A 24,395-nucleotide genomic window follows, 5' to 3' on the forward strand; every position below is an offset into this window, starting at 1 on the left:
TTCCTTCCTTCCTTCCTTCCTTCCTTCCTTCCTTCCTTCCTTCCTTCCTTCCTTCCTTCCCTGACTACCATCGCTGCTTTTCCTCGCCGAGCTCGACTTCATTCCCCTGATCTTATTTCAAATCTTCTCCGTCCATTCTTCTCCTTCAATCCAGAGATCTCCGTTCTTCCATCCCGCCTCCCCTTCGCCTTTGCCGTGAGCTCTGGCTCTGCCTTCCCCCCTCCCCCTTACAGTGAAGGGCCCGGGCAGGAGGGAACCCTGCCCTGCCCCGCCTGCCCCGGGCACCTTTCGGGACACCTCGGCGTGTTCCCCGCCCCTCCTTCCTCCCGCTTCCCTCTAGTCCCGGCTCCTTTTCCTTGTCGCTCTCTTCTCTGCCGCCTTCCCTGCCGTGCACCGCTCCCCCCGTGCTCAGTCCTTTGGCTCCCTCTAGCTCCATCCCCTCCTCCGTCACCGCGACCCCTCCTCCTGTGCGGGCCGGTCCTTCCCTCCGCCCCGGCTCCCGCCGCCGCCGCCAGTCCTGCGGCTCCACCCGACCCGGACGCGCTCGGTTTCGGACTCGCTCGGTTCGGACGCGCCGGGCCCGGCCCCGCTGGGCTCTCCGCGCCATGGTGCAGCTCGGGCCCGGCCGCCGAGCCCCTCCGGCCCCGGCCGCACCGCCGGCGTTCAGCATCGACAGCATCCTGCAGGCCGGGCCCCGCCGGGCGGCCGGGGAGCGGGGCACAGCCCGCTGCGCGCTGCCGGAGGAGGAGGAAGAGGAGGAAGAGGAGGGAGAGGGGCCTGAGGAGCGAGACCCCAGTAAAGGCTCCGGCGACTCGGGTACGGAGCCAGCAGCCGCCTCAGGCTGTCCCGCACGTCGGGCCGCAGCCCGGCCCCACCCAGGCGGTACCTGGGCACCCCCAGCGCCGCCGGGCCGGGCCCGCGCACACGGACACACAGACACAGGGACACACAGACACACAGACACACAGACACAGGGATACACAGACACAGACGGACACAGACCTGCACACAGCCACAGCCATGAACACACGAATACAGACAGGCGAACACAATGACAGACACACACAGACACGCACACACAGACACAGACACGCACACACACACACGCACATACAGACACACACACACGCAGGAGGAGGCTCGGCTCGGCGGGCGGACGCGGGGAGATGCCGCACACACACCGACCTGATTCCAGGGTGTTGTGCCCCCGTCCCGGCCTCCTGGGGCAGTCTGACCCGCGCCCGGGAGCCCCTCGCTTACCTGTCATACAGCTGGCAGAGGGACTTCCTTGGATCCTTGTGGAAGCGTCTCGCCCTCCTTCTCCCCTCTGGAGGGTGTGGGACCGCGGCCAGCCCTCGGCAGCCCCCTCCCCATCCTGTCCCTCCGCCGGGCCGTGCGTGCATGCGGGGCGGGGGCGCGGGCTGCGAGGGGACTGATGCTGTGCTTTGCCCCTGCAGGCAGCGAGTCCCGCCGGCTGCGGGCAGGAGGGACGAGCCGCGGCCTCGGCCCCGAGGGCGGCGATGGTGCGGGGTCCCCGCTGCCCACGGAGGGGGTACGCGGTCCCCGGCAGCCGCCGCCAGAGCCCGGGGGATCCGGCGCGGAGAACGGCAGATCATCGGCCGCGGGCGGCAGGAAGAAGACCCGGACCATCTTCTCCAAGAGCCAGGTGTTCCAGCTGGAGTCCACCTTCGATGTGAAGCGCTACCTGAGCAGCTCCGAGCGGGCCGGGCTGGCCGCCGCTCTGCACCTCACCGAGACCCAGGTGAAGATCTGGTTCCAGAACCGCCGCAACAAGCTCAAGAGACAAATGTCATCCGAGCCCGAGGGCCAGGGCCCCGGGCCGGCCGAGCCCCCCGCGGAGCCGCAGCCCCCCAGTGCCGCCGCGGCTCTCTCCTTCCCGGCCCTCTACAAGGACAGTCCCCTGCTCAGTCGCTGTTTGCTGCCGCTGCCTTTCCCCCTGCTCTGCCCGGGCAGCGCCATCCCCTACCTGTGCCTCCCCGGGCCGGGCAAGCACTTCAGCCTGCTGGACGGGGACGTATAGCCTCTCCCCCGGCCCCCGAGCTTCCCTCGCCGGGGGCCGCCCCGATTTTATTTATGAGCCCGCTGTGGCGGTGGAGTGTCCGCCTGCCCCACAGCCGCCACCACGGAGGGGCCGCCCGGGCTCCCCCCACGCGTGTCCGTGGCCGCCCACACGTTGTTAGAGCTCGGAAGGCGCTGCAAAGCCGCTCTCCCTCTTGCAGAGCTTTTTCTGTGCTCAGGACGGAGGACATAACACGGAGCCACCAAAGAGACCGGGACGTGCTCTGCCTGCCTCCCTTCCAAATTTCTCCCGTTGGGTGTTACAGGGGGGCCGATGCTGTGCCTCGGTCCGTGGGGACTGTCCCCGCCTGTCCCCAGGGCCGTGGCGGTGGCTTTACCCTGAACCGGGTCACTTTTCATACAGATTGGCAATGGCCCCTCGGTGTTTCTCTATCTCAAACTCTCCGCCTCTAATATCCCTCAGAGTAGCTTCTCCCCATCTTTTACGTTATGGAAATGTAGACACCTTTCCTCAGATCTGGTTTTTAAAAACTGTGACTTTCCTGCTTTTCTCCCCTTGGGAAGAAACCTCCCAAGGTCTCTCTGACACGTTTTGTGCTCTCCGCTTCTCACACTGCGGCTCGGGGGGTGTTTTTACAGAACAAAACAAACTGTCTCTTGTGCTAATCCCGCCCCCCGAAATCCCGCGGGACGGTTTTACCTGTTATCCCAGGGTTAAAAAGTGGGGGTTTAATTTTTTAAGGTATCTATTTCATATAAATTTGCAAACGCTTTTGTCGTCCTTTGGTTTCTGAGTTCACACGCTTTATATCCCAAGTTTGGAAATAAACCTTTTCAGAAAGCTGAAACTCCTGCCTTTTCGATAGTCGCTACTAGTTACTATCAAAGGAAAGATATTTCCTAGAGTGCATCGATGGTTTTTATTTTACGAATAAAGAGCACAATTTAAAAATAAAACCACGATCGTGGCATTACGAAATTCACCCTCGCCATGCGCGAGTGGCAACTGATCGATTTTTCCAGCGGGGAAAAAAGCACGATAGCGGTTTTGGCTACGTAAGAAGGGGTTTTCTTTCCTTTTCCCTCACTCTTCCGTTTGTCTGTCCGTGCTCAGATGCGGGAGGATCCCTCAGGCCGGCGCAGGCGGATCCCGGGCCCGGGCGGCTGTCGGGGTTCGCTCCCCCGGGGCGGTGCCGCTGCCGGGGGCCGGGCCCGGCTCCGGCCGAGCTCGGGAAACGCTTCCCTCGGCTCTCTGAGGTTTCCTCGCAGCTGCGGAGATCTGGGAGTGTTGTTTGACCTCTCCTCTCGCTTTTTAATCCCTTTCGAATCAGTGTCAAGTAGCAAGAGGTGTCTCACAGGTCCCCTTGCTCTGAAAAAAACCCAAAAATTAAAAAAATGGAGGCTGTGGTGAGGGTGGTGTAAACAAGTGGACAGGCTTAAGGGGACCTGCCGGGTGCAACTTCACAGCTCAGGTTTCCCCAGACTGCGGCTCCTGGGAAGGTGCAGGCGATGAACTTTCGGTCTGGACCGCAGGACTCACGCTCCTTTTCTAATCTGCGTTTATAACGATAGTTAAAGAAACTAAAATCCTCCGAGTCAGTGAGTTGCTCTGTCTAAAAAGCGCTTCCTAGAATGATGATCTACGGTTCCTGTTTGTTTGTATTTCATCACTGATGACCTGTATCGGAACCTTCCTTTGGTTGGTTGTTCTGATATTTTCCATGTCTATACCCCCATACCTGACTACTGTCACCAGATTGATACCAATAGAAGTAAATCCACTTTTTTCTAAATCCCCACCAATGGAAGTTTAATCAGATGCAACAGTTATACACTAGGGTCCCTTTCCTTAGTTCTTTAAGATGGAACTAAACTTTGTTTAAAGTCACTGTACTTCCACACGACTGCAGCCCCGCAGGTCTCCGTGCTGAAAAATCACCATATAAGAAATCGTTATTCTGCAATTAATCCACTTTTCACTACATTTATCAAACCATTTTCAGTCTTCTCTCTGTTTTATCATTTTTTCCTTTCAAACTGTTGCCGGAGTTACAGAAGCAACTGAAGGAAAACACGAACCCACGAAAACGGGGGGTGGTTTGGGTTTTTCCAATAGAAACAACGGGAGGAGCAGTTCTGCAGACAAGAGTAGTTATCACTCGGGACCGTTTCATAACTTGCTGCTGACGGAGCCCAAAGCTGTGATCGTTAGGAGTTAATGAGCAATGTAGCTCATTGTAGCTGAGAGAAGTCAATAACTACCCCAAAATATTCGTTTCCCATCAAGGTAAAGGCCAAAATAATTATCCAAACTGTTGCTAAACACGGCCGGTGGCAAGGGGGCTTTCTCCAAAGAAAACCAGATCGGGATTCCCAGCCGAACAGTCAATGCTGATCACACTGAATGTTACTCATATTTCTTTTACAGCTCAAAACAATTGTGTTTGCAAATATTAATTGCTGCTTGCTGCAACGGGAGATTGCTACAAGCTATTGCATGGCAAACCTGTTGATGGGAGACTTCAAGGAGCGAAGCAGACCACAACAAAACTAAACAAGAAAACAGGCAAACAAAGCCCAAACAACCCCCTCCCAAATGAACCAATCAACCAAAAAAACTCCGAACCTCACCCCTCCCCCCAAAAAACCAAAAACAAACAAAAAAACAAAACAAAAAAAAAACACCACACCACCAACAAAACCCCCAAACCCTCAAATATCAAAAACTCTAACAGAGCTAGCAAGCAGTTTGAGAAAAAAAAAAAAAGAAAAAAAATCAAACCAAACCAAACTAACGAAACCAAACCACCAATTCCAACTCCAAACAGTGCTAGAGCTGATTCGCTGCTGGGACAGAGATTTAAAAACATGCTGTGAAGGTTTGATGAAATGAAAAGAGGCAGTGCAACTGCTTGAGAAATGTGCAGAAGACACAGTCTTCTTACAAAATGTCTATCAAAAGCTCATACATAAAATGATTTTTTAAAGGGTATTAGAATAACTAGAAGCCTTCCTGGTGCTGGGAGATCCCCTGTGTTAGGCATGGCATGTATGTACCAACAGGCTCCCTCGGAATTCCCTATAAACTGAATAGGAAAGAAAGATATGGGTAAGATCTGATGCCTGAATCTTAAAAAAAACAAAAACAAAAACAAAACAAAAAAAAACACCAAAAAAAAACCCAACCAAAAAAACCCCAAAACAAAACAAAAAAACAACAAAAAAACCCCCAACCAAAACAAACAAACAAACAAACAAACAAAAAACCCAAAAAAGCCCAAGCAAAAACAAAAAAGATGGAAATTAAATAACAGGAAAATATATTTAAAAAACAGTTGGATACATATACATATGTATTGTATACATACACAAATGCATTGCTCATTGAAAGAGTGTAATAAAAGGGCTTTAAAAATCTGCTCAGTGTCTCTCTCCTCCATCTATTCATAAAAGTCCCACAAGGCTCATTTTAAGTTCAGCAGCTTCAAAAAACTGAGTTTTCATATGTCTTGTTATGCCGTAAAATTCCCAGAGTTTAGGATGATCAATCACACTACTTTTCTTGTATGAAAGTGGGAAAGTGGACTGAGAATTAGAAAATTCTTTTTTTTTTTTTTTTTTTTTTTTTTTTTTTTTTTTTTTTTTTTTTTTCTGTTGCAGAGTAAGCCTTCTCACTTCTCTGCTCTCTTGGAAGGTTTTGGAAAATTCCCCTAGGACTGGTTTCTCATTGGAGTCTCCTAATCAGGAGGCTGAACCAGTCACTTGTTATAATTTCATTTTGTTTTACTTTGTTGTTCTCTAATCATCTCATACATATAAACGTTGATGGACCAGCACAAGGACACTGCCAGCCTTGTCCATCCCCCTGCTGTTTGAATTTCTGCTCCTGACCAGGCTGGGACTCACCTGAACAAGGTGAGAAAAGATGTGCTACAGACTAGAGAGAGAAGAGTTACTCAGCATAGCTCTATGGTCTTACTATGTGTTGATATGGAATATGAAAACTTACCGGCTTCTTCTCCCCTTTTCATGGATTTGGTTGGGGGTTTTGTTTGTTTGTTTGTGGTTTTTTTTGGGTTTTTTTTTTTTTTTTTTTTTTTTTTGGTTTGTTGTTTATTTGTTTTTGTTTTTCGTAACTTGAAATGATAACTTGCCCTTTTTTCCTTTCTTAAGGATAGGATTGAACTTACTACACCATTTTATATGTTTGTATACTAAGGAAGGGTTTCATCTCCCTAGAGGAAGGCTTGCAGTGTTACCCCAAAAAGTAGTAATGTTTACTGTTCTGCAAGGAAGCCACCAGTGATTGACACTGGAGGAATTAGACTAAGGAACAGGAGTCATAGCTTTATCTCCCAGGGGAGACTCATTTGAATCTAGGTGGGATTAATAAAACTTAAGGAAAATAAGAATTCATTTCAGAATCTCAGAAGAAGGACAACATGGATGACCTAAAATCATTATGAACAAGAAGAAATAATTTTGGAGAGGCACACAGTAAAAATGATCTCTCTGCATCTTCTCTGCAGTGGAGGTCTAACTGCACTACTTTTTGGAAAGCCAGTAGTTTATTTCCTGTTCCTGTTCACTTGAATATATGCAGTGGGCTCCTTTTGCAGGTTAAACTTGGGCTTGGCCTGAGTCTGCTTTCCCTTAAAATACATGGTGAGAAGGCAAGGACGAGACCTCTAGAATATGTCTGACTCAGAGCAGAATTTGTCAGATTGAGTCCTTAAGATCTTCTCCTTTTTGAAGAATCTGAAGTTATAATATCCCCATAGCTGCAATGTAAAATAGTAACCATATTGAAAAAATAAAAAAAAGGATTTACTGGAGAGGCTTGGAAATGCCTGAAACAAAACGTGCACCTATATTTGTCTCAACAGTGGTGTTGAACTTGCTCTTGCATCCTGAGATGTGGTTGTCAACCAGCTCATCTGTCACTTTAAAGTAGAGACCATATAAATAGCTTAAAATAAAAACCTGTGAAGTGTTTTTTAGTAAAAATAGGGTCCATCAAAGAGCGTAATTTCAGGAATATTTATCTTTTGTCCCATTCTGTGTTGGCTCTCTCTCTTCCTAAAAGGAGAAAGTCTTTTATTTCAAAGAAGAATTTAACTCTAGAGAAAACCAGTGAATTTTGGAGTGGGAATGGTGATTGCAATGTAATCAGTGCACAGAAGGGACAATCATATCTGCCTCTTCTCTGCTCTCCACACATCAATTACATTGGTGCTGGTCTTTATATAAAATTCAACAGAGACCAGAAAACATTACCAGACATTCTAGAAAAAAACGCCTAAAGGAATGTCCAGTGTGAACAGAGCACAGCATTCCCATCTGTATCATCAAAATCAAGTTATTTAGCACAATAAACAATTGAGAATATACAAGCAGAGAAAATCTGCAAGATTAGAAAATCTGCAGTTAATTAGAAGGAGGAGGAGAGGAAGACATGGACCTGCCTGAAGGTGGCTCTAAGAAGGGCAGAACTCAGCAGCAGGTAAGGGATTTTCAAGCAAAATTTTGTTGTGCTCTGCTGTGAGACTTTTAGGTCCTGGTGGGGAATGGAGGCTGCTTTTATGAGCAGCTGTGTGGTCAGAGTGTCAAGAGGTGTTTCTGGAGTCAGCAACCCAATAAACCAGTTACAAATCATGAGTCTACCAGGACAATTGGGTATTGTGCCAGACCAGAAATGATGGGGGACTTTGAGGACAAATGCTGTGGCAGAACACTGTGTAAGACCTCATTGTACAGACCCACCTTTGAATTTTGGTTCCTCAGCCTGCTGCAGTCACATGTGTCCTTTGGGACAGCGATTTCTGGGCTGTTCTGGCTGGAGCAGAGGCCACCCTAGGCTGCTCAAAGGTTTTTCATCAGTTTGTGAATTGTTGCACAGAAAGAAGTGACACTTTATTAAACAACAGACCCTCTCCCACAGTTTTGATTTTCTCACTACTTTCACACTTAGATTTACAGATCAGAAATATAACCTTTATGGAGGATGGATCATATGAGAAATCATCTGGGAAAGTTCTTTTTCATGGCTGTCTTCTATTTTAAATTAAATTATTGAACCAGCATGGCTCTTATCAAGTGGGGATGTAATTTAATTATTGATGAAGATCAACACTTGATGGAATCTGGATTAGCTTTCATCCTGGCTGTTCTCCCCAAATCTGCCAGATCCATCCAGCTCCTAATTTCTTTTAACCAGCTATAGAGCAGCTACAAGAACCTCAGTTCTGCCTATAGATTTTATCTGGGAACACTCAAAGTTTTATTTGTGACCACTAATGAGAAAAACAAAGTTCCACACAGAGCCAACATGACTGTGAGATTGGTGTGAACTCTTAGTTCTTTCTAAAGATCATGAGCGAAAATATTTTACTAAAAAAATAATCCCTATGTGCAGTTTTTATGTCTTTCTAAAGTAACACTGATGCTCAAATCAGAAAGGAGATTTGTCTGCCAGTTAATCAGAATGCTGTCTGCATTCCAGCCCCCTGGGAAATGGAGATCAGCCTACACATGTACAGACTATACTCACTGTGAGATATATATATATACTTCCTTAAGTTACTCCTGACAACACAAATATTCCCCTTTTCTCAGTTTTGTAAATAAATGATAAGTTTAGATCTATATTGCAAATAAAGAGCTCAGACCCATGGATAAATGTCTTTCACTCTTTCCTTGCAATGGTTGCAATGTCTACTGAATCTTTACTGAGTTTTAGTGAATCCTTTGTGTGAATGGATAAAGATCTGAACATCCCCATGTTCTTTCATTCAAACCAATTTATAATATCTTTTCACTGATTCCCAATTATCAGCTGAGTAAATACCTGGTGCTCTTGTGTTTTCAGGTATGTTTGTATGTGCTTTAGCATATAATAAACTACTAAAAAACTCTATATGGTAAAAAAAGTTTTGTTTTTAGCATGTTTTTTACACGTAGGATTGTTTGATACTTCAGTGTCCCATACAGTGACATAACTCGGCCTTTTTGTGCAGCACAAGGGAAACAGTCTGGAGTTACTATGGTATATTACTGTGTAATTTCAGTGTTTGCTTAGAGAGTCATTAATGTGAAATTATAGATGCAAAGAACCCTAATTACTCTGTAGGAAATGTTATGTGGTAGGATGTGCATGTGTTTTTAAGCACGCTGCAATTTGTGGATTTGTAACTAAATATCTGCATTCAATTTCCATTATTAAATAATTACTTCACATATGTGTTTGCTTCCCTAGACTACCAAACCTGACGTTTAAGGGGTAAGGAGAATGCCACTAGTTTGTATATCCTTGTGTTAACAAGCTTTTAATAACCATGTGGTAAAGCTGTAAAATTGGGATACAGGCAAAATAGATGAAACAATAACAGCTAAATTAAAAAAGAAGTATGCTTAGCATTGTAAACTTACAGAATTTATCATAAAACCTGTGAAAAATTATCTGAAAAATTCAGTTATATTTTCATATGAAGAAGTTCACAGGACTAAAAACATATCAAGCAACAGGCTGTTTTCAGACTGTTTCTTAGCATTTCCATGGTGTTATTTTGTTAGTAGAATATTAAATTTTTTTTTTTTTAAGTCTGATTTGGAAATACCAAGTATTTTGAAAATAGGCATTAAAACTAGCAACTCTCTTGTTAAGACAAATGCCATCTTTAATGAAACTCAATCTCAGTCATTTGCATGTCTCAAGGGAGACAGAGAGTCTATAAGCATTGCTATCAGAAGCAGCAGATGACTGATACAGTTAAGGCATCAGTCCCCTTTGTCATGTCATTGGACTCTGATCTAAATCAATGGGGAAATGTCCCCTAATATGCCTACTTGTCCCTTTATTGAAAAACCTTTTGCCCTGGGTCAGATGCCAGGATCAATGAATCCTCATGTTTTCTGTTAATTCTCTGGGTTCACGTGTGGAAGGGGTTACTGAGGATGGTGACAGCAGCAGGGGACAGCATCTGAACTGAGAGCACCTTCCACTGTAAATCTGGCTGGGGCTTGCTGTAAGCAAACCCAGAAACATTTTAAGTGAAAACAATCTGGGGAGACACTCTGGCAACTTCTGAAAGCCATGCATATGTGAACATGTGGCTTTTCACTCTGCATCTGTATTTTGAAGGAGAGCTATTGTCAGGCTAGACTAGATTAGATACCATCACAGATCTGCTTGGAGGGTGAGTCTAGCAAACTTATCAGGATATTGATAGCAAAGTAAGTCAACTGGCTTGGAACCAGCTTCTTTTGATTTTTTTCCCCTGAAAATAGTATGAGTCCTTCTTTTAATAAAAATGCTGAGAAACACATGGTTTAATTTGCTGGGTGCAAGACCTGAGATGTGAGGTACACTAGGCTCTTGGAAATGGCTAAAGACAAGGAGAAGCTCTTGCATCTCATGCAAGGTTGTGTGTGCTAATTTTCCAGTGCTGTTTCTGCTTTCTACTACAAGGATCAGAGGAATACGTGGCTTATATTTTCAGACTGTTTTATATATTCAGATTATTCCAAACCATCTTTTATGAATATAAAAAAAAAGCTACAATGAAATTTCAAATTCACAAATCAAACATTACACACTTCCAACATGAGTGAAATAAAGGAGCAGGGCACTTATCTTCAACAGACATTGCAGGTCAGATCCATTTCCAATGTCACATGGCATCAGCTTTGCAAAAATTAAAATTAACACAGTAATATATAGGTCTGTGAGACAGGGTTGAGTTCCATTCCTAAATAGATCATATATGGCTTTTGGCTATATTTGAGAGTGTGTTGATTCCAGTTTAGTTTTTAATAAAATTAATACTTGCACCTGGCACCACTCTTTTCTAGTGGCAGTGGAGCAGATCTATAATTGCAATTATTCTCCTCCTGGGTGATTCAGTTCAACCCCCTGTGCCATGCAGGATATTTCCCTACATTATTTCTACTACTTATCTAATCTATTATTGAACAGTTCTGGTGATGGTGCCTCAATTACCTCCATTACCTCTCTCCCAGTGCTTAACGCTCTGTCTGACATGATTCCCTCCCGCCCCCAGTGAACAGCTGAGACTGTGTGCCATGTAGTTTTAGGCTATATTTCTTGGTGTGCCATGTAGTTTTAGGCTACATTTCTTGGTTTGATCTCTTTCACATTCTGAGAATGCCCAAGTTTGAAAAGGTTTACAGAGTCATCAGGATTTGTGTAGTTTCCTCCATCCTCAGGCTTATGAGCTGGGATTCCATCCAATTCTTCTACCATTGATGTGGCTTTTCTTTACCCTTTCCTGAAGTATTTTCTGTGTGTGTTCTGCCTTGCTGTCTTCCCAAATGCACCGAAAGAAGTGCTCATACTGCAGTGAAGTAGTACCTAAGCTGCTGATGTTCAAAGTTTAAAAAGTTTCCTATATCCCGTTTTCTTCCTATTTCAGTGACACAATACACTGCAATACAATGATAATTCTATTGTTTTTGTTCAAGGTCTGTGTTTTAATATGTTGCTAAGATTTATTTATAGAATACATCTTTTTATCAACGCACCTATTCACCTATCTCCACACTTACCCACCTCTTGTCTGCCTGTCAACATTTCTATCTCACTCTCACTCCTGCTGTGCAATGTCTCCACAGTATGTTGATATCACCAAGTATTTTGCTCACAGAAGCAGATCTATGGCTCCTACCCTTAATTTCAAGTCAGCAGCACTTCTGTCAAGAGCATCTTCCAGTGATGCCACTGCCCTAAATATTATGTCCAAGGGAAAATGCTAAAGAGGAAACATGATTTATTATGTGTTTAGCATAGCAAAATGGAACTCATCCTGGCTGTGATCTTAATGCTGACAAACACAAATGTATCACACATCAGTGATGATGCTGAGGGTGTGGTTAGGGATCCTCTGCTGACAAAGCATGAAGTAACTTGAAGTCTACTCCAGCTTTCTCATCCTGTGTGCTGGAGAACAAAGCCCAGTACGGGAGGTTCTGGATCTCACCACAGCCAGATATGTAAACCAGAACCTTCTATCTGTGAAGGTTTCCAAGATTTTTATGGTTACATACGTAATCTGTGTTACATCTGCATGTAATACACTCCAGGGCATTTTGCTGTGCTCCTTGGTTACCTGTGAACAGATGGGAATGGCTGGAAGAGCAGCAAAATTCCTTAGGGCAGAAGGTGGAAGATAGATGTGAGAGGAGCATACACACCCTTAGGGCTGGCTGGTCTCTAGGAGAGGTACAGTGTGGACTCAGATTGGTCCCAGGTTCCTGTATCTCTGCTGTGGGAAAAAAGGGCTGTCGAATGTTAAGTGCACAACTTGTTGACCACTGAGGGCTGGTGCTGGTGTCCTCCCACTGCTTCTGACCAGCAAATCTACTTCTGTCAGGATGTCAGGGCACTTCAGGGGTTGATTTTGCCTTATATAATATATATTGCCTTGCTATGCATTTAGTAGGCAGTATTTAACCAGAGATGAAAAAGCTGAAGAGGGGAGAATTAAAGAAGAGGGGCGACTTGCCAAGCTGCTCAGGGTTATGTGGGAAATCTGTGACAGGGTGAAGATGAGATCCCAGGCCTACCGAAACTTGATATCCTGACAGGTGGAAGACAATCTTAATGTCTAGAATATCAAAGTTCATATTTCTTTTTTATCATTTCCCCTCAGACAAGGAATAGTGGCTATAGATCTGGTGAGTATTCTTTCAGCAAAATATTTCTTTAAATGTAAATGCTGATTCATCTAAAATCCATCATGGGAAAGGAAGTATTTGGTTAAAATTATTGGCTCTTGGTCCTTCTGGAAACTCTGCAAAATCATCAGAGTTCATAAATGAAATATTTTCAAAATGACAAGTGTTAATTTTAGGATTTGAAAGAATGTTGGTTTTTTTTCTGAAACAGGAAAGAGAATTACAGATCAACTGAATGAAATTTCAAATGTCTGAAGTAGAAACAAAATGTTGACCAATTAGGGAAACTAATTTTCAAATATTTGTTATTATTTTTCCATTTTTGACAGATTTATTTGGATGACAAATATTTTAAAAATCACTATTTTTGTGGACATGTAAAATTATTTCATTAACAGATTAATAAATCAATAGGGACTAAAGAGGAGCAGAATCCAGGTCCTTCTGATAATTTTTCTTTAATTTCACCATTCAAAACTGTCTTCCATTCTTGGATTTAAAGCTGTCTTTTTGTTATGTTAGGGGTCAACCCAACCCAAAATCATGCTTTGGGTTCTCAAGTTATCTGGATACCCACAAAATCCAGACCCCCACAGCCACATTTTACTGCACAAAGTAAATGCATGAAGACTGCTCAAGCAGTATGGTGAAATGGCAGTATGGTGAAATCAGTGTTGATTTTAATTATGTTTTGGAAGTGCTCCATGGATTAGCTCACAAGAAAAAAAATGAGGAGGAGTTCAACATTACGTGTACAAGTGTAAGAAATGGAGCCTGACACAACTAGCAAGAAATAGCTCTGCACAGCCCAGCTTTGTGCACTTTGAGAGACCCTCATGACCACTCTCTGGGCATGAAATAAAGGTCTTAAGTGCAACTGAAACTCTGCTAAGTGTGTTCATGTTTCACCATATTTTAGTTATTGTTCCCTGAAGAGAGTGAGAAATCATGCCCTTTCTCCACGACTTAAGCAACCCTGCTGAAGAAGTAGCACACACTCACATTTTTTATGAACAGTTGAAATAATGTGAACTCTAGAGAACTCGGAATGCAGAAACTGGACAGAGCAGAAATTTTCACACTCCTGGAGAGGAGACTGAAACTTGTTTCAAAATATTTTAAAATCTATAAATATCAGATTTAGTGTCATCAAAATTCAAATTGTAGATCTCAAGAGGATAACACCTTGTCATTGGAAACCATATTCCTTTAATAGTTAAAGGCTCAATTCCACAAGCTCTCCAGATGGAAAAACCTCCTGTTGGAGTAATACTGACAAAAATCTTTCAGAACTGGGACCCCACTTGCCTGTAAAGCAAAATGAGTACCCATGGCATGAAAATTAACTACCAATAGTGAAGAAGTTATTATGCCAGGAACCAAATAAGCGAGTCCTGAAAAAAAGGTCAGTTATTCACAGTTTTAATTGGCTCTATATGAATGGAAAGAGAACTTAAAAGGAGAGGAAGGTAACAACACATTGTTACAACATTTGGAGAAAGATTCAGTGAAAGTTACCAGTGTGTATATCAGTGACATTTCTTTCCTGTTAGATTAAAATGTGTTTAATTTACATTTTAACTTATGTATTGGATATTACCAAGGGTGATATTCTGGTTTTAAATTAATGCTATCAAAATGAATTCATTAAACCAGCATCAAAATAGATGTTTGCATAGAATATATAGAGCAGGTCAAACTTGCTGAAAATGTGTGATGTGGATTAAAGTCAACCTCAATGCAATGGATGGCCACTTGTGACCAGGTGCAAGGGTTTAAAGCTCTGGTAATTTTAGTTAAGCAATGTGTCTGTTCCTGAGTTATGACAGAAGGATTCACAGAGGATTCAAACTTCATTTCTTCAGGCTTCATGAACAAATGGCAGAGCGATGAACTAGATGCTATGTAAATAATTGAGCTTAAGCAATTAGAACATTTGTGACATTAGTTATAGATAATTTAGTGTCTATAATCTAATCTGATTCACTAATGAACTCTTGATTTAACATCTCTTGTTATCTGGCACGCCTGGCTGAGTGTTTTTAAGATTTCTTTTTTGAAGGAGGGACCAATAAAAATTCATACAGTTGTTCATACATATGTGCTTGTTTTACAGACAAATGATATAATCAACCACTATACTCAGATTTTTTATTTTCCCTGTAAAGAAGAGACCTTAAAGGTAATTTTTATTGTCTGTCTGAAGACTTTCTGGTGAAAGAAGATGTGGGCTGACTTTGCCCTTCAACATACTCTACCTATTTGAAGTCTGAACTCAATAGAAAAACAATCTTGAGACTTCTCTAAGTAATAGTCCTGGAGAACTGGTCCTTGGTCACATCTTGACGTAATGAGAACATAAGATGGACTACCACAGGTTCTGTTCTGTACAGGACAAGTCCAAAAATCTAGTTCTGTGAAAATATATCTAATAAAATTCGTAGCTGAACATAGCATTTGCCCAATTTATTCATAAGTCAACCAAGGAATCCACATATGTGTGTCTAAAATCTATCCTTACAAAAGTATTCAGCAAGTACTTACAGGGAAGAAAACCCTGCTGAGCTAGTTAATCATTATTTTGAGAGCAAAGAAAAAGGAGAGCTAAACTGTAATTATAACCTTGGTGATAATGTATGTAGGAATCTTTCTTAATCCAGGCTAATCTTGTTCCATGTTCTTGCCTACTATAAAAATCTGAACGATTTTTGACAAGATCTGAAGTTTTGTCAGTTGTTAAGAATTAATTGAAAAAATTACTAGAGCACGGCAGCCATTTCAAAGGGACTGACCCAGAACCAATTAGAATTTTGTAACAATTGACCATTCACCACAAAACAGTTATCATGAGCTTTGGCCTCTGAAGTGTGGTGTTGGGGGTGGGGGAGAATCAGATTAAAGAAACTTTAATTTTTCCCCCTTTAACTAAAATATCGTTAGTAGCGGCTTTCTCAACACAACTATCAATCAACTTATCTGGGTTTTAAAGGCTATGCTCAGCTTGCAGGAACAGCAGTACAGAGTATAATGGATGCTTATCCCCTGGCTTTAGATGATACACAATATAGGTTACTATCTTGAAAAAACAGGTCAGACATAGGAACATTCTTTATCAAATTGCTGTTGACAGCCCAAACAAGAGATTGAAGAACACCACAAAAAGGTTCTTTCATCTAAAGACAACAGAGTTTATAATTGGTCATTCTTTCGTCCTTCATCCTCTCCTCAGCAGGAAAAAGAAAATTCCTAGTGCAAGTTCCTTTCTTGAACATGGTCAGCACGAGGGTAGGCTGGTGTACACTGAGAAATAGGTTCAGTGTTCATTCTTTTCTCTTCACGTTCCAGCTACTGATTGGGCAGGAAAAGCCAAAAGTGCTCTTAATTTTTAAAAAGGAATGAGAACAAGGTACAGCTCTGTGCAGGATTATCAATATTTTGGGACAACAAACATGTGATTGCTTTGAAACAGGAAATAAAATCAAAGGCATAGGTATTTGCCAGATTATTCTATAGTATGTGTAATATTCTCCTACCTTCAGTCCAAAGAAAATATACGTAGTAGGTAGGCAACATAAAAATACGTTGTATACATGAATAGAAATTAAATACATAGAAATATGTGTGTGATCACATCATATGTTTTACTATATACTGCATATGTGTGCATATATAAGTATAAAAACATAAAAATATTAGACAAATTGAAAAGGATGCTAGAGTCAAATATTTAACATTGAAGACTTTTTCCAGAGGATCAGTACATTTAAGATAAAAAAAAGAAAACTTGATTTTGATTTTCTGCCTGTTTCGGGCTGTTAAATTTCACCCAGTTAACTTTCATTTAAGTTGCCTTGGATGGGTGATGCATATTTCCAAGAGATGTTTGCAGATTTAAATTGAAAATACCAGAGACTGAAACTTTACTGTGTCCTTTGGTGTTTCCCTCTAACAGTCAATCCTTCATGAGGAATAGCTTAAAAAAAAAAAAAAAAAAAAAAAAAAAAAAAAAAGAGATCAGAGCAATTAAATCACTGTCCCACAAACACTTTCACTTTTGCTTACCCTGACACATGTGAGTAGCTCCACTGAACTCAATATAAAGACATATCAATAGAACTGCTCATGTGTAACAAGTTAAATATATGAATAAGAGGGTTTAGATTTAAAGCCTGAAATCGGCTTGGAAAAGTCTACAATAATATTTTTACATATTTTGTAAATGAAATTGATCCTGAAGAAAATTCATCCAAGAGATTCATAGGGTGCATGAACACATCCAACCATTGCCCTCTGAAAAAGCTCAGCTCTGACCATGTTTCTTTAGCTCTGGATCAGTGTTCTGACTGGCAACAGCAAAAAAAAGCCCAAACTGCACCAGATGAAGATCCATTTGGATGTGTAAACATGCTTCTCAAAAGGAGCAGCAACCATGATGGCTAAATGCCAGCTAGAAAGGCAAAGCCCCTCAATTTGGTTAAGGACCTCCATAAAGTACCTGTCCAGGAACTAAGCTTGATTTGTAGCAGCCAAAGAATAAACACTTGTTACAACATTTAGAGAGAGGAAAAGGTTGTTGTGTGCTTTTAGGAATATATAAAAGCCTTTGCTGAGAAGAGGACCTCTGTAGGGAAATTTCCTGGGTTGGAAGGACAGGACTGCACATCCTCCTTGTTTTTGATGGTAAGCAAACCAAGTCCTGGATGATGGGAAGTTTGCTGAGGGAGACATTTTTAGAATGACTTATAGTATGAGGTCTTCCCATCTTTCAGCTGGAGGATGATATTGGTAGTTGTTACATGGGAATAGCTAAGGAAAGAAAGCTTGTGACAAATCAAAGAGTCTACAGGTGCTTTACTTCTTTGGGTTTCTTGAATAAATCTTGGAAAAATTTCAGACTGTGTTCTATATTGTTTTACTGTACATGGCTTTGAGTAAAATCATGCTAAGATAGCAGTGAATCTTGTCATCTCCTTCCTATGAAATTCAGGGTGTTTAAAGGCAGGAGAGGGGATGAAATTTCATTTGAAGTAAAGCTTTGACTGTTCTCAGTGGCACAGCACTGCCCAAACATCCTAATGGAGCAGGGGAAAAGGAGATCTGCAGAACAAGGGCTTCTTGGCTTCCTTCCTTATGCAAAGGAACGAAGTGGGAGTCTCACTCCAGCTTGGTTTCTAGATGATCATAATTCCAGTCACTTCAGTGGGTTTATTTCCAATTCATTTAATGTCATTGTGAAAAGAAACAGACACAAAGTTTGCTTTGGCACTGCACATTGTGTTGCGTCACTGTCTAGCAAGCTTCCCATTGCACGTTTTTTCAAAAGGATGCATCTGCCAGTCCAATACAACAAAAATAACTTGCATGTGTCTTATGTTAAAGCTGAATGAGAAACGTGATGCCATATCAGTCTTGTCCATTCAGGACTTAAAGCCCTGTTGCCTCATTAAAAATATCAGAGACATTGAATGCGTATTTTTCCTTTCCATATTAAACCATAAAGGTTGGGAATCAAAATCATAAAAAGCTTCCATTCAGATAATTTTTATTTTTGCCTGGCATTGAGACCCTTTTGTGCCATTTTGCCATACTCCTCTGCACAGCATAATCAGTCTTGGAATAACTTCTGGCTTTATTTTAATGGTCATAACTTGGTGGTATTTAATTAGACAAATTCCTAAAAACTCAGTTTGCATGCAGTCTGGAAAACCCATGATGCTCCAGAGGTTGTGCAGACTCCCTAGAGATCTTTCTATGACTTAAACATTTATTTCCCCTTTTTTTTCGATCTGCTTCACACATTTATCACCTAAGTCTTTGGTTTTGCATTGCTTTACTCACTCTTAAGTCTTAAAGCCACTGGATGCTCTCAATCAAGCTTTCTATAAAAAGTTCTATTGTATCCTTATGCTGGGAGCAGAGTGCAGTTTTCAGGATTCCCTGATTTTGCTCTCAGACTATTCAGTGCAGCCTTGTTAGTCCTGTCTTGAGCCCACCATCCCTCTGAGTGAACTGGACTGTGAGCTCTGAGACAGGCCAGTAGTTGCTTCCATGCAAGTGTTTTGACTGGAAAATTCATTCGAAACTCAACCTGCCACAATAAAGCGTGTTTTCTTTGGCTAACTTGTCATCTGTGATGATATCAATGAAGTGATAGCTTGGTGGCAGTCTAAAACAGATTTTACTGTTCATTACTGTTGATCTAAATAAGTGAGACAAATAGTGTGTTTTCCTTGATGTGTAAAGGGATGGGGAACAAAGCAAATTTCTACCAAAACTAAGAGTTGAAATGAGCCCAGTGAATAACAAGTTGTGTCTTAATGCCCAGCCCACCCTCATCCTTACAACTGTCACTTATAGGTAACTTTTTTGCTTTTCATGACATCAGGGATAGACTCTTAATTTGGATTCCCATCTGGTTCTATCTCCATTTTTCTGTAATTTATTATTCACCAGAAAGTTGAGAGGCTGTGAAGGCCCGTGTACTTCATGACAAGCTGATGCTGTTGTGACATCTCATTATGTCATACTTCATGAAAGTGAGCAGATAAGAGCATGAGGAAATATGAAACAAACAAAACATCAAAAGAACCCCCCCTAAACAAAGACAAAACAACCTCCCCCTAGAAAACCATGAAATGATTTATCCAATACTTAAAAGTTGCAGTCTATGTCCCATACTGTAATTTCCTTATCCATCCAGCAGCTTTACCTAGTGCTAGTTCTTTCTCATGTTTGCCAGCCAAAACTGGTATTTTACAACCTTCATCAGCTTCTCTCAATGACAGACCTTCTATCTGTAATGCTGACTATGATGGCAACAGCAGCAATGAGAGAAACATATATTCCTTATTCTGTTATCCTAAAGAAGGGATAAAATAGACAGGGCTTGTGGGTTGATGCAAGTTGTAGCTGCTATTGTTGCCTTTCCTTTTATAACATTCCTTTTTATTGTGATTAATACTGAGTTCATTAAATTTAGCAGTGCCTGATAGAAAAATTTTCCATCTGACTGTTTCTTCATTTTTGAATTACTGGATGAAGTTGTAATGTACATTTACCACTATGTCTTCTTTATGTACTTCCAGTTGTAGCACACAAATAACTCATGAGAGTTTGCAACCTCTTTTCTATAAGAGGAATGTCTAGAAAGAGACCAGGTTTGCCCCAATATTCATCAGCTATTCCCATCCAAATAAACAGCATTTGGAAGTGTTTGGTTCATGCATTGTGTTCAGCCCACACACACACAAGAATTTTCCACACAAGATTTCTCCATGGGGTTTGTTGATCAGTGGTAATTGCTCAGGTAAATAATGTATTTTTGAGCCCATGGCTGTGTATGCCAGTGAAGATTTATGAATGCAAACTGTGGACGTGGCTCCTGTGAGCACTCATGGTGAGTCTCAGCATTTGGTTTTTTCCAGAGTGTCTCTGTTTATGAAACCTGAGGGCACAGATCAATTCTGAAATATCTGGATATAAACATGTATGAATTTCCTACAGTACAAGCGAATCAGTGCAGTGACTGGAATCACAGAACAGCAAAGAGGGTCTAGCTTGGATGGTCAGCTGTGGGGGAAACACTGCTGCTGGAGAGATAATAACTAGATAAAAATCTTTTGATCATGCTCTAGACTTTAGGCTTGCTCAGAACAAAAGGAAACAGCAGTACAAAAATGTTGAAAAGTCACCACCAAGGAAAGGAAATATAAAATTAAGCAGAAAGGAAGCTAATATCAACACACTCTTACCCAGGATATGAAACATTCTACAAATAACTGTAAAGCTGTGGTGTGAGGAATGGATGCTGCTAAGAATAATCTGAAATATCTGAGGGTGGAAATCAAAAATGAGAATGCCAAATTTTGCAGCATGCTGAGACCCCTGCCAAGGTGCTGAGCACTCTAAGCTCTTAACCTGACTTACTCAAACTGTCCTAGGGGTATTTACAGCTTCACTGCCTCAGATTCCCACAATGTCCATACTCAACTCATTGCCAGGTCTGTAGTGGAGGTACAGACAGAAGAAATAGCAAGTTTGGATGTAAAGGGTTTTCCTTCCAGTTGATTTTTTTATCCATGGTAAATACAAACACTGAATATTCTGAAGATTTTCTGTGCCACTAGGAAGAAAGGCATGACTTGGCAGATGTCAGAGAGCTCTGCAGGTGAGAGATGGAAGCAAGGTCTGTTTTTTCTCATGACTCTCTTCCTGCTGTGGGAAAAGAGGATGAATTGCTCACCTCCTCACCTGCCTGTCCACAGGTGAACAGACTCCCCATGGCAGTCCTCTGAAGTACCTCTCAGACACTGAGGACAAGCTTTCTAAAGAGCTTGGACCTCTGCTCATGCTACCCTCCTGACTTCAGTCTGAATGCCTGGTGTGAAATACCCCGTTATGGCTGGACTGCAATTGCACAAATGTATCATAAAGTAAACATGTTTGCCTCAAATTGCCTTTCATCCTAATTTAAGTTGGAGTCCATTATGGCAAACAGATTAGAGAGAGGAACCAAAAAGGCAGCTTTGAACAGCTAGAACAGAGCAAATGTCACATATTTTGGTTGCTTGCAGCAACAGCAGCAGACTGTTTGTCCCTGAGTGTAGGATGAGGTAACAGTTCACCCCAGTGCTCAGCTGTGTCTCCATGGCCACCCACACAAACAGATTCAGGATGTGGGGTGTAGTTATGGAGCTGCATGGGAGAAAGAGAAGGCAGGAGCACAACTGAGCAACCTGGAGGTTAGAAAGTGAGGTCACAATGTTAAATGGAAAAATAAATAGATTCTTTTTATGACACGGTGCTTTCCAGGTGGAAACATTAGAGAGTTTGAAACTGTTATTCCTTGTATTTTCCCCTCAAAAAGGTGAATTTTCTGCACTATAAGTAAGAGAAAAGAGATATATAATTCCTTTTTATTTTTGACCTGAGGAAAATGAGGAGGTTTGGGTTGAATAAGAAAAAGTAAAATATTTTTCCATTCAGTCTGGATACCTGCAGACAGAAAATTAAAAAAAAAAAAAAAAAAAATAGTACTTTTCTTTTCCCCTGAGAAATGTTTCAGTCAAAATAATTGAGATCAAAAGTTTGGTGCATCACTGACATAAACCAAGAACTATTTGTCTTAGAATCTCAGAAGGTGGCTCAGCTGTATTTTCTTCATCCAAATTAAAATCAGTTGCACCTGGGCTTCTTCCTTTACTTGGCACAAAAGGCATAGCTGTAAGCACTTTGACAATGTAAATGAAATTAATTATGGATTTGTCATGTCATAGTTAGGAAATTATAAGTACACTTGGGTCATTTGGCATCAAGTCTGGGCTGAGGGATTTGATGAGAATTAGGAGGCTCTTTAAAAGGTTGGGTCACCTTGGATGATGTATCAATATAAAAAGTAAAACCTTTTGTCAATGTCATAAGAAAAAAATAAAGGACTTGATCCTTCAGCAATTATATTTGGCATAAAGGAGAAAAGAATACAAGTACTTGTGTAGCTGCAGTTCTGCCTGTCCTTGGGGCAGCTCTCCAATAGGATGTGGTGATGGGAACACCTCTCACACCCCTTGTTTCAAGAAGAGCAGCTGAAACAAGCCTGCTGGGTGTCTGCCTTGCGCTCAAGTGTTGAACAATTATAAATATCTTTGATGTGTTTCTTTGAGCCCTTTGGATTTTGTGTCTTTCTGGAAGCTCACACAACCCTGTCCCTGGAGCCAGCACCAGCACTGAGAGGGCCAGGACCTCTGCTCCAGAGGAATGTCCATTCTTTTCTGCTTCTTCCAACAGTCCTAGAAACCTGTCATTTGGGATGTTCTTTGGGATTAAAGAAGTCTTTCATACTGTATTGCAGCTACTTTCCCACTGTATTGCAGCTACTTTCCCTGGTTTCTCCTTCAGCAGGAATATGTTAAAAGGCATTAAATGGAGAGCAACTTGGAAAAGCCCCAGAAGAAATACAACTGCATGTTAGGAACATTTTTACTGAACATGAACTTGTACATTTTTGAGTGGTCTGGTCAGCACATGAATGGCAAAAAATGTGGATTTACTCCCATATTTTCTCACTGTGTCTTAACCAGGCAACATAATTTGCTCAAATGAAGTTAATTTTCCCATCACTTTCCCAGCTCTGTGTTGTCTGCTGGTTTTTCCTTTCACACTTTTTTTTTTTTTTTTTTTTTTTTTTCTGTTCAGCTGGTATATGGTTAGGCCGGTTCAAGCACAGGAGAAGGCAATGCAAAACACCCAGTTTTATGGTTGCATGATATTACCAGTTTCCAGATTTCTTGAATGTGTCAGAGCTATGAAGGATTTGAACTCTTAAACTACCCTCAAGTGGCTACCAGCAGAGAGGGCTTCAGGAAGCAATGGCTCCCTTCAATGCTGTGATTTAAGTTAACATCCCTTTATACAACATTTGTCTTTTTTTTCTAAATAAAATAGTTTAAATTAAAAAAATGTAAACTTTAAAAAATAAAAAATTCAGATACATTTTTTATGTGGATGAAATATCTGGGTTCTTCATGTTAGGAAAATAGCTGATTAAGGCAAGCTACTTCCCCTTTTACCTTAATTAGCTCAATGTTCATAAAAAGTCGTCTGATACTCAAATCTGCCAACTTTGGCTATTATTTACTTTTCTGGTGGAATTAGTGGGCACCTCAGAAATCTGAGGAAGGATTCCATGAAATCAGCAGAATTAAATATCCTCTGGTATTTTAATCTAGCTGTGATGACCACTCTGTGGATTTCAAGCTCGATATTCTGCTTTTTGGAGGCAACTGAGTGAAGTACATCTTGTCTGAACCAGGGTGGGGAATGTGGTCCTGGTTCATTCTCACCTTTCAAAGAGAATCCTTCCCATCAGATTATTCATTCCTGCTCGAAGCTTGCAAAGCAGGTGGATATTCATGACCTATTTCTAATCTTCGTGCTGTGCCTAAAGGAAAGAGGAAAAGAGCTCTGGCTGTGCCTTGTTTTCTTACCTTCCCACTTTCTGAAGCCCTGAACCAGCAGGCTTCCCCATAATTTCCAGGGAAAACACTCTCCACAAAGCTGCACAGTCTGCAATGCCAGCTGTGAGCCCAGAGCAATGCTTGGAGGTGAAGGAAGACAAAGATGGTGCCTTTCCTAATGAGCTTCCATTAATGGATAATTTATAGTGTGGATAATGAAAATATTGATTTGGGCTCTTTAACTTTGAAATATTACATTTAGCTTGAGGCAATAAAGACTGTTTGATTTAGTGAAGATAACGACACTGTGGAAGTAGCAATGCTTTTTTGTCATCTATGGGTTTCCACACAAAATAGGGAAAAAGTATTTTCAAAAGTCATGAAGTTATGAAGAGCAAGAGATTGATTTTTATGAGAGAGTAATGATGGTATTTCTAGAGAAATCCCTTACTCCAAGGATAGGAATAATGTCTCAAACACATGGCAGTCCCGAACATGGTGGTGGTGGTACAGATATCCTCTGGTGAAGGTTGGCTTCTCATTTGGAAGAATCATTTCCATTTGTAGATATCCTGATTTGGAAATGAATGTTAGGAACTGAGGAATCTCCAGAGTCTCAGCCTTGTGCCTACAAGCTGACAGATGGCTTTGCCAGGCACTTAGTTGTCTGACTGTACAAAAACAGGGTGTGCCATAAGCTCAAATGCAGGC

At 41.8% G+C, this 24,395-nt stretch overlaps 1 protein-coding gene across 1 annotated transcript; it reads left to right on the plus strand.

Annotated features, from left to right (window-relative positions):
* Positions 1 to 605: 605 nt before the first annotated feature.
* On the plus strand, positions 606 to 2,041 carry LOC310909733 (homeobox protein HMX2-like; the record flags this gene model as incomplete). The annotated part of the gene is made up of 2 exons (XM_083861845.1): positions 606 to 816; positions 1,458 to 2,041. The coding sequence occupies 2 exons, from the start codon at positions 606 to 608 to the stop codon at positions 2,039 to 2,041; spliced, it is 795 nt and encodes a 264-aa protein (XP_083717971.1).
* Between the last annotated feature and the right edge of the window lie 22,354 nt (positions 2,042 to 24,395).

This window comes from Zosterops lateralis (assembly GCF_965231275.1).
Source record: "Zosterops lateralis genome assembly, chromosome: 5".
Classification (NCBI taxonomy): domain Eukaryota; kingdom Metazoa; phylum Chordata; class Aves; order Passeriformes; family Zosteropidae; genus Zosterops; species Zosterops lateralis.